General features: G+C 36.1%; 1 protein-coding gene across 4 annotated transcripts; it reads right to left on the reverse strand.

The window, feature by feature from the left end:
• Positions 1-4,112: 4,112 nt before the first annotated feature.
• On the reverse strand, positions 4,113-9,150 carry LOC132308129 (metal tolerance protein 1-like). Of its 4 annotated transcripts, none has more exons than XM_059806124.1 (3): positions 8,965-9,150; positions 6,938-7,025; positions 4,113-5,592 (listed from the first exon to the last, which is right to left on the reverse strand). In XM_059806124.1, the coding sequence occupies exon 3, from the start codon at positions 5,590-5,592 to the stop codon at positions 4,297-4,299; it is 1,296 nt and encodes a 431-aa protein (XP_059662107.1). In that variant the 5' UTR covers positions 6,938-7,025; positions 8,965-9,150; the 3' UTR covers positions 4,113-4,296. The 4 variants fall into 4 exon arrangements, with proteins under 4 accessions (XP_059662107.1, XP_059662105.1, XP_059662106.1 ...); XM_059806122.1 differs by lacking the exon at positions 6,938-7,025 and adding an exon at positions 8,350-8,431; XM_059806123.1 differs by lacking the exon at positions 6,938-7,025 and having other exon boundaries at positions 8,965-9,149.
• Positions 9,151-11,322: the final 2,172 nt, after the last annotated feature.

The following is an 11,322-nucleotide window of genomic DNA, read 5'->3' on the forward strand; positions in this document are numbered from 1 at the left end:
GGCTCAAGCTCATACCGAGGCACCATAACAGTACATATATAAAATCCATCCAAAATCCCTGATATTGCCGCTCAACAAGTAGTTGTTATGACAATACAAATCCACGGGACTTAACTTTTAGTTAATCCCATCCTTACTCCAAGTAGGTGGGTAATGGTATTGTTTTAAAAACCAAACCCATCCTTAGTATGCCACCGTCCCATACCGGTGCCTACTTTCCAATCCTCCAGTAGTCAATAACACCAATAAATCAAGTATATATCAACTAAATTCCAACATCCAACATTCAATGTTAGCAGTGATAAAATAAGCATTGATAAATAGGGTCACAACAACAACATATACATGCCCGATTTAAGTTGTTCCCTTTAGTTTGATATAAAGACAGAATTAATTAAAACTTCCATTTAACACCTTACAAATGATATACAGATATGTAGGGTATGTATCACAAAATCCTAACCTCCATAGTTGATACTAACTGTGATAATGTAAGCATCAAAACAATATTCACAGTAAGTATGTAGACATGCTCAAATTATAGTGTTCCACAAAACTGATCTAGTGTTAAACTCAAATCCTCCTAGTATTTAAGTGCCAACAGTTGCTATTACAGAAGTTAAGATAGCTATCATCTAGACCCATCCTTCCAATAATTTATACTAGCAGTGGTAAGGAAAAACGTGAACCACAGAACCACAATACATCCACAAACATGCTTAGTCTAGGTTGAACAAGCATACAACACTACTGTAACTACTAGTTTCATAGCAAAATAGATATCATTTTAGTTTGGTTTAATCTTCATTAATCCTGGAATCATTTAAGAGTGCAAAGAGTATGAAGCCTAAGGGAAAGAGTAAGGATAGAATCTTGCGTCAGAAACTTTTGTGAAAAGTTTCAACGTTGTCTTCTTAAAAAATCTCGGCGAGTTCCAAAACCCGGTTACTGTTCAAGGGTATAAAACACTATTCCCGAACTTAAAATCTGATCTCCACCGTTCAGATTGTGCGACACTGAGTCATGAACCTATCCTCCAAATTTCAGCTCGATTGGACCACGGACGAAGCAGGATCGGATATTTGATGAAATCTGGGCAGAATGGAAAAAAACCTGTGCGACCTGGTTACTGTTCACGAGTACGAATCACTGTTCCCAAGGTAAAACTCTGATCTCCACCGTTCAGATTGTGCGTCACTGAGTCATGAACCTATCCTCCAAATTTCAGCTCGATCGGACCACGGACGAAGCAGGATCGGATGTTTGATGAAATCTGGGCAGAATGGAAAAACCTGTGCGACCCAGTTACTGTTCACGAATACGAATCACTGTTGCTGAGGTCAAACTCTGATCTCCACCGTTCAGATTGTGCGTCACTGAGTCGTGAACCTCTCCTCCAAAATTCAGCTCGATCGGACCACGGACGAAGCGGGATCGGAGCTTTGATCAAACCTTGGCAGAATGTGAAAAATTGCGTTTTTCCTTCTCCACTTCCACAAAACGTGTGTTTTGTTTAAAAAAAACCCTACACAGACGTCTACCTTATACTTATAGAGTTTTCCTAAACCCTAGATTCATTTAAGTCCAACTCACAATCCTAACCGGCCCATACAATTAACGTAGAAACCTACGACGGCTATAATATAAAACCCTAATTTATACTGTAATTAAAACCCTAGTTAGATATATTTACCTAATTACCCTATTCACCATTAAATACTTAACAAATAATCTAATTAAACAAAATAATAATTAGTAAACCCAATTAAACCAATTACACTTAAACCATTAATGTCAATTAAATAATTAAAATACTAACAAGTAATTCCAATCAAATAACTAAAAATAAATATCATTTAAATAAATTAAATCACCACAAAAGAAATAAATTAAATCATCACAAAAGAAAATAATTAAGCACCTAATAAAAAAAATAATGCCACATAATCAAATAAAATGCACTTAAATAATAAATTAAATACCATTAAATACCCATAATCAAATAAAATGCACTTAAATAATAAATTAAATACCATTAAATACCAGGAATATCCTTTTTAAAATTAGGGGTATTACATCCAGCCTTCCATGTCAGCATGCTCAAGCCTTATCATGAAGACACAGAAGACCTTACTCGGGGCATATCGCATAGGGCACCCACGGCCGTTGTCACATCTTTTGACAAGGAAGTTGACTGCATCCTTGCGGATCGTGTGATGAGCAGGAGAGGTGTGCCCAAGTATACAGAGTACTTAGTAAAATGGAAGGACCTGCCAGATAGCGAGGCGAGCTGGGAGCACAAGGATACACTTTGGCAGTTCGCGAAGCATATCCAGCGGTTCAAGCAAGAAGATGCGACGAGGGCGTCGTGAGCTTAAGTGGGGGAGAATGTCATGCCCCGCAATCAAGAGGCTACGCCATGCAGGCCCCACGCAGATGCCCAGCAGACGATGACATGGAGCCTGCATGGACCGGAGCTTTCTAGACTTTTCTACACAAGTATGGAACTTTCCGGAATTCTCTAGATTAGTGTGGAGTTGTCTAGCCTTTTCTAGACTTGTATAGAGTTGTATAGAATTCTCTAGACTTGTCTTGAACATTGTACATAGCTCTAGAATAGTATAGATATTTCTTTGGAGGGTTCTAGACACTTAATCTAGGCCACACATTTGTATACATCTAGAATGTTCTTGTAAGGCCAAAGGCCTATAAATAGGAGGTGGGAGTTCATTTGCTCCTCACCAAGCAACCAAGTTATAATCTCTCTTCTCAAGCAATACAAGTTTTATACATTCCCAAACTCTCTTGTTCACTTGCCTAACCTCTTCCTACACACCCAAGTAAGCAAAACACTTGTCTAGCCTTAGTCTTCACTAAGCTAGCACACTCGGGTAGGCTGACTTAGTGCTGCAAGGGGGCTTGAAAGTGTCGAAGGCCGCACGGGAGCTTGAAAAGGTTCAAGTCCGTGACAGCGCACTGCCAATAACGCTTCTCTGCAGCTGGAGGAACATTGGCAATCGCTTACTCATAAACTCCGCGAAAGCCACAAACAACTGCTCTGGCGCCTCCTCCTCATCCTCGTAATCGGCCAACTTATCCACCGCCCTCTCGTAACAATTCCTCGCCCTCTCAATCTCCCCATTCTTCATCTCAAACTTGGCAAACCTAATCCAAGCACTAACTCTTGGATGGCATTGCACAAATCTCTCGAAAATACCTCTTGCCCTCTCGATTTCATTGTAGCGGAGCTCGAATTTGATGTATGAGAGCCAACCTTACTGATCAGGCTCCCAACTCATCCACTTTTCTAAGACTCGCCGAGCTCCGGCGACGTTCCCGAGCGTCTCCTCCTTGTGAATGTACTTGTACCATAGCTGATCAACCCTAGGCAACAATGATACAGGCCTGTCCCAAAAGTTTCGGGCGTGATTGATGAACTTATTCCTTGTCTCGACCTCGGCGTACTTCAACCAGAGCGTATAGTTGCGGTAATTGACTTTTAACGAGCTCTTCCACATTCAGTTTTTTTAAAATAATTATTTAATACATGATAAGTCAAATTTAGTATTAATTCGAAAATTCTTTTTAGTTCCCAATTACTCTTTTATACAAGGACCTGATTTGATTTTTCTTTACAATAATTCCTTTTTTCATATAAAAAAATGTTATCTGATGTACTCCTTGTTTGTATTTGGTTCCCTCTGTTTTCTTTCATATATATATATATATTTATTTATTTATAGGGTTGAGGGGAAGTCAGGAATCTTTGCAGCTGCTTTCATGCTACCAGACTAATACCCTTTGATATGCATATTATTACTGCAGTACCATTGCTTTTTTATTTTTTATTTTTTTATTTTTTTTTACCGTCAAAAAGAGCGCCCTATCGCTTTATATTCGCTTACCGTGTGATTTTCAAGTCACACATCCATTCATCCTATCGCTTTATATTCGCTTACCGTGTGATTTTCAAGTCACTTATCCATTCGTCCCACCAATTTTGTTAAAGAGCTGGTGATGAGAAATGTTATGACTATAGCAACTGTTATCATATCATATGCACACAGAGAATGAACAAGAGGAGAGATCAAAAGTAATATCATCCATGCAGAGATACGAACACATAATCCTCCCAGAGTTCCCATAAAAAAAATCAAAAAGTTGAAGCGCAAACTTGGCCAGATGATGGATCATTTGAATTAGTAAAGAGAATAATCAGGGTTTGAAGAAACCATCTAGTACATTGCCCAACTACAACATCCCACCACTATGTCCTAGGCTCCTCGCTCTTCAGATCTACTCTCTCTCAATCTGAATCGTTACATGACTGATATTATATTCCCTCCTAATATAGTCTATCACCTTGTTCAGCACCATATCAGCATCAGCTTCAGGCTTGACTTTGACATGGCAAGCTAGTAGCACTTTCCCTACAGTAATTGCCCATATGTGCAGTTCATGTATTGCAACCACTTCATCCATCTCACAGAGACCTTTCTCAAGCCTTGTTGCATCAATCTCTCTGGGTGTGCTCTCCATCAGAACCTCCAGAATGCTCCGCAGCATCTTGATGGTTGTAAATAGCACAACCACGGAAAATATGAGAGTGCATATCAAATCAATAATCTTCCACTCAGGTTTATACCATATAATTGCACCACCAATCATCACCCCAATACTCTGGATGGAATCCCCAAGCACATGAAGATAAGCTCCCTGCACATTTATATTCCGTTGTTTCTTTCGTTTAACTCCATTTTTTGGATTATCCCCCCCTTCAGAGCAAGTAGTCTTGAGCAGAGACTCAGTGAGATCTTGATGGGCATGATGGTGCTCGTTGTGTTTAGCGTGCCCCTCGTGATGGTGATGATGAGTGATGACGCTTACTCCATGGCTGTGTGTATCATCAATATTCTCAAGGCCATTATCATGCCCATCATCATTGTCATCCTGACCATGATGTCCATGACCGTGACCGTGATGTCGGTGATCGTGACCGTGACCGTGATGTCCGTGATCGTGACCATGACCGTGATGTCCGTGATCGTGACCCAACAAGAAAGCCATGACAATATTAACGACTAAACCAAAAGCAGAAACAACAAACATAAGTTTGCCCTGAACTTCACCAGTATTGTGGATGATTCTAGCAATGGCTTCGTAAACAAGGATCCCAGCAAGAAGCCATATCATCTGAATGGAAACCAAAGCCCCAAGTATCTCAATCCTGAAGAAACCATAAGATTGGCGGGGAGTTGCTTCCCATCCTGCTGCCCACAGCGAGAACAAGGAGATTGCAAAAGCTGCAACATCTGATAACAAATGAGCTGCATCAGTCAAAATTGCAAGACTGTTGGCTTCAATACCTCCAACGACTTCTATACTCATAAAAATGATGCAAAGTACAACTGCCATCAAAAGTTTCTTCATGGATGCTGAACGTTCTTTTGCATCCCTAGAACTGGTTTTAGCATCCGAGAATCCACATGTCGCTTCAGCACAAATTTTATTCCTATCAATCCTCTTCTCAATACCTGACACATCTCTACATACCTCAATAGTATGATTATGTTCAGGATTTTGCACCTCCATCTGAAAATTTACACCATCAATCAACAATCACAGACATGAACTATAATTTGCTACTGTTATTGCAGACAATTTCTATCATATGTAACCATGGGTACAAGATTGCAAATTCCTGCATTGTTGAAATAAATCAAAGAAAATATGCACAATACTGTCTCCAAATATATATATATATATATATATGAAAAAGGAAAAATACTATGCACAGTGGAGGGGGGGACCGACTGTACAATATGGCAATCCAGGTAATAGATTTATAGGCTGTAAAAGAGCACAAGAATAGGCACATTTAATCCAGAAATATAACTTCTCTTAACACAAGAAAAAGCAATCAAGAGGGCACATGAATAAGCATTTATGCAAAGAAGTTCACCTTCCAATCTTTATAACAATAACCTTTTCCTGGAAAAAGAATATCAACAGCTCCTAGAAAATATACACTCTCATAATGGTTGATAAAAGCTTTGAATAGTCTCAGAACAAAGTTGAACAACAAAACAGTAACGAAACAGAACAGATCAAATCAACAACTCAGAATAAAGAGGAATTCCAAGAACAGAATACTGAAAAGGAAAAACAAAGCCAGTGCATGACAACACACAGTGGACAGGTGACAGAGAAATGGATGTCTATACAAGGGAGCAGTACCTGAATCATTTGAACACTAATGTTTCTACAAGGGAGCAATACCTGAATCATTCGAATACTAATACTCCTTGGTTAGATACTTCATTTAAAGTATGGAAAATTTTAAGAGCAAATCTTTAATATCAAACAAGTATCTAATACTTCACACAAAACACAGCATTTTTAGTAGAGAATGATAGTATAATTATTAGGAAAATCATTATAATTTATTTGAAATACTTGGATTATTTTTAGAAGATGAGGATGCAAGTGGTGTGATTTTGGTTGCAAATCCGTGACCGTGCAAAACAACCCTCACTTCTCTCACGTGAATTTTAATTATGAATTAACAACTTAGACTAGTTAATTGATAGATTCATGAAAAATTATTGGTTTTCATACATGGGTATATGTCATGACAAACAATCGCTTCAAATTCTTAAATATCCATACATAGCCATGTTCTTGTCATATCCAAAACCACACACACACACACGTCTTGTATCCATATGCATACTTCATAAGCTAATGGCCTTGAGATGGCTATAAAGTATAAACACAAACTGTACCTGCTGCTCCCAGTTCATGGTTCTGTTGCAATTGCAGAATTACTAATAATAAAATGCTAAAATTTAATGTGTTACCTCCCTAAATGACCATCAGCCCTTTCAGACACTAACTTCCACATCTAGAATTAAAATTTAAACATTTTCTTCATCACCTTAAGATCCTTTTCTTCACATGATCTTTTGGCACGTGCAATTCATACTGTAGCAATATTTACCATGGTGATTGTTCGTACCAATACTCTGTAGACCAATAAACGTTGTGAAATCATAAACAAATAAAATAAAATAAAAACCCATAATATAATCTACTTCGATGAAGTCAGCATCTATATGTAATTATCCTGATCAAAGTTTCAAATGTGATATTGGGCTGCTTTTTCGGTTCTTATATCATGCTCTGACAACTCCATTCATCCACATATCCAACATCTCAATCCTCTATTACACACTTATGTTAAATAACAGAACATCATGTACAGACATATTGCATAATATTCTAAGGAGGTATATTTGCTATAATACCATAGGTAATGCATAATTGCTAGGAAAATATCATAAATAAAGATAATAAATTGGTTCTTGATAACAAACAGATAATAGCAAATGTATGACATGGTTGCAATAATTTATCAATTCATAGAACTTTCACACTACCTTCTTATATACCCTTTTTTTCTTTCTTTCTTCTTTCTGTAAAAAAGTACACGTACCGGCTAGATTAAAGTCTCTAGGTAGTTGAATCATAGACCTAGAATTGAATCTCACCTTCGTATGGTTTAAAGTAAATTAAAACATCTTACTTATTTAAATAAAAATAGAAAATATCTCTTATTCCAAATCACATATTTCCTATTATTTCCATTTCAAGGAAAAAATGAAAGTAGGGTTTATTCATGCATAAAAAATTAGAAAAGTTAGATGAACAATTCATAAATTTCAAGCCAAATCAAATACCACGTGCAAGTAACAAGATTCTACTTTCTAAATTAAAATTTTCTAAGGCAGAATATTCAAGAGCCTAACACTACTTCACTACTTCAGGTATGACTTGACAAACATAATGTTAATCTAAAGCAAGAACAAGCTCCGCAATAACATTAATTCCTTCAAAGACCATCAGAACAATTGCAAAACTTATTTTCTTAAATATTACACTCCAGAGAGTGAGAGTGCCCCTCCTCTTTCCGTCCCCTCTCTCCCCATAGCAATTAATACTCTGTAATTCAATAAGTTGTTAGGAAATAGGAATATGATGGCACGAAAGACCAAGCAAAGAAATAAGAATGCACCAAGATCCCAACATTAACTCTAAGTCAAATGCATGAAGACTCCATCCCATTTGTTTGGAGACATCTACAAGAACCTGTTCTACCATCCCATTTGTTTGAAGACATCTACAAGAACCTGTTCTGACCTTAAAACACAATTATCACCATCATTATGCAAATTTAAATTCCCCTACATATTTTTATAGAGGAAAAAGGCAAAATCTCAAACCAAACAAGTTTTCAAGAGTTGATAATGGGTAGGATTGCCTTGCGAGTTACAGGAAGAACACATCAACCTCACATTTAATGATCATTTATATGAGCCATCGGCATGGCATGACAAAAGAATCAAACAGCAGCAAATTCATCCTCAAAACCCTAACAAATGAATAAAGCAATGCGCATGCATATATTCAACATCAAAAAGGGGATCAAAACAGAAAAATACCCAAATCAGCAGCCAGAATCACTGAGACACGAACTCAAAACATTTATGAAAATAAACCTAATAACATATGCAAAATATAGTATATATATGCTCAGTATCAAACAAGAAAGATGATGAAATGTGGAAAACCCCAAGTCTGAAAAGGAAACCGATAAATAATATAAAAGAAAAGAAAATTTGAGGGTAAGAACCAAAAAAATAAAATTACGAGTCCCATCAAAGCATAAAGTGTAATAACGCCAAAAAGAATTCACAACAGAAAGGGCCCAAAAAGAAATTGCTAAAAAAATAGACGCCACTACAATCCCATTTCAAGAAAAATCAGAAGAACAAAAGAAAACAAACATAGAAGTTTATGATCCTCAGGACTAAGGCAAGCATATTAGAATCAAATATATATATATATATATATATATATATATATATATATAGTTTTGGGTAGATTGAATTGAATGGAAGGTACCTTTAAATTTGTGTGATTATCTCGGTTGTTCGAAGAGAGTCTATCGCAGTCTCAAGTAGCTATCTCGGTAACGGAGTGGTAAATTGCCTTTAAATTGTGAAAATAAACGTATGAAGATTCTCTCTCTCTAGGGTTTTATTGGATACAAAATTTTCTACTTCCATTATATTTGTAATTTGTTTGGTAGTCAATGATGGTCATTTTTCAATTGCCAATTGGATATTCCTTTTTCAGCCTTCCCACTTAGGACCACCACCAACTCAGCCTTGGTGCGGCGTGTTTCAATTATTTTATTATATTATCGTCCTTTTTTTGTTATATGGTGGATAAATGCTTCTCACGTCAGCTCGGTCTGTTGTCAGCTTCAATAGCATAATAATTGTTAAAAGTGTATTTCAATAGCATGATAATTGTGGCTCAAATTGTATTTTAAAGTGACTTGGTACAATGTTATTTTGACAGGGAATTCTAGTCGTTCTGTTGTCAGCTTCAATAGCATAATAATTGTTATGAACTGTGTCTCAAATTATATTTTAAAGTATATTTTATATGATTTTTATTTAAATTTATTATCATGTAAGTTTTGGTTTTTTAGAAATTATAATCCTCCTCTAAATATTGGATTTAAAACTCTATAAATAACGTAATTTAATGGGAGTTGAAATTAAGATCACCACCACCAACTCAGCCTTAGGGGGCCATCTTTCAATTATTTTATTATATTCTCAAAGTTTTTTTATTATATGGTGGATAATGCTTGTCACGTCAGCTAGGGCACGTCAGCCCCAATTATAGTCATTCTGTTGTCAGCTTTCAATGGCATAATAATTGTTGAAGTGTATTTCAATAGCATAATAACTATGTCTCAAATTGACGTAGTACAATGTTATTTTGTCATTCTGGGAATTCTAGTCGTTCTGTTGTCAGCTTCAATAGCATAATAATTGTTATGAATTGCATCTCAAATTGTATTTTAAAGTGTATTATATATATATATATATATATATATATATTTTAATGTGAGTTTTGGTTTCTTAAAAATTATAATCCTTCTTCAAATAGAAATTGAATTTAGGGCTCTATAAATAAATAACTAAATTTTTGTTATGAGTTATGAGTTATGAAAGATGTTGTCTAATAAGGGTTGGAATTGATAGATAGGGACGTAGTGGTTTTTTTTTGTTTTTTTTCTTTTTTTAGGAAAATAATTTATAAAACCATTTCGAGAGGTATATTAGTTAGTTGATTGACTAAAATAAAGCTTAACCTTGACTTTTTCTGTTTTTTCTTTTTGTTTACATTAACACACCCATTTATCTGTATAGGCCCACTTAAACCCTTCACATTTCTATTTTGAAAGACAAGGACATCAAGTTTATCGTCTTAATTGTTTACTTCACAACTTGTGAGTTGTATCACCCTTTTGTTTTTTTTTTTTCACAACAAAGTTAAGAAAAAGAAGGATGGAGGCCAGAAGCCTTTATATCCAGGGCTTTGACCAACCAGATGGGCTCAATGGACATCACCAGAAGAGGAATGGAGAGCCCATTGGCAAACAGAGCTCTAGTGGTCAAACAAAATAATGAATGTCATCCAGCAACACAGCAGAGAGTGTGGATGGAGTCAAATTGATCACGTTGAACCAGTCCCCTTCGCTATCGACACAATCGTAACCCCATTGGATGAGCAAGGACAGACCTTCTCGGAGAGTGTAAAGCTTCTTCAACTTCCGGGTTAGGAGAAGAGTGCATACAGTAAGAAGCAACACGGACGGCTATGCCCTTAAAGTCGATAAAGACTTCTTTGGACGTTTAATACTAAAGTCGAGAAAGACTTTTTTAGACGTTTAATACTTTGTTTTCTTTGTCATCAATCAATTGTATCACGTCACATAAGTAAAAGTATTTTATATTAATGGATTCGATAACTACAATACTACATATCATTATTTAATAAATAAATTAAGTTCGTTCTTCTCTTAGAAGTCCAAGATATCAAGTTCCTCTTTGAAGCCCATCCCATCTTTAAGGTAGTTTGGGTTTACAGATTCCTTAATGGACCAGCCTATCCTCTGAGAAAATGGGCCCGATCTTCTTCCTCTTCGGATATTGTTTTGGATGCATGTCCTTCCCGACTTCTTCAAGTTAAAAATAAAAAAGAAAAAGTAAATATAACTCAGTCAATTTTTTATTCGGATTATTCACTGTGACTTAATAATTTTCAAGAGACGATGCCTCAAATATACAAAATCACCTTGTAAAATAAACGAGGTAGATAATTTTTTTTAATGAGATTTGACTGATTAGTGTGGTATGATTCGTAATTAATAATTCTATAAATTTTACTTTCTTTATTTTT

The sequence above is a fragment of the Cornus florida genome, unplaced genomic scaffold (genome assembly GCF_030987335.1).
Source record: "Cornus florida cultivar Cherokee Brave unplaced genomic scaffold, ASM3098733v1 CherokeeBrave_3.0.0_Hap2_Chr05, whole genome shotgun sequence".
Lineage (NCBI taxonomy): Eukaryota > Viridiplantae > Streptophyta > Magnoliopsida > Cornales > Cornaceae > Cornus > Cornus florida.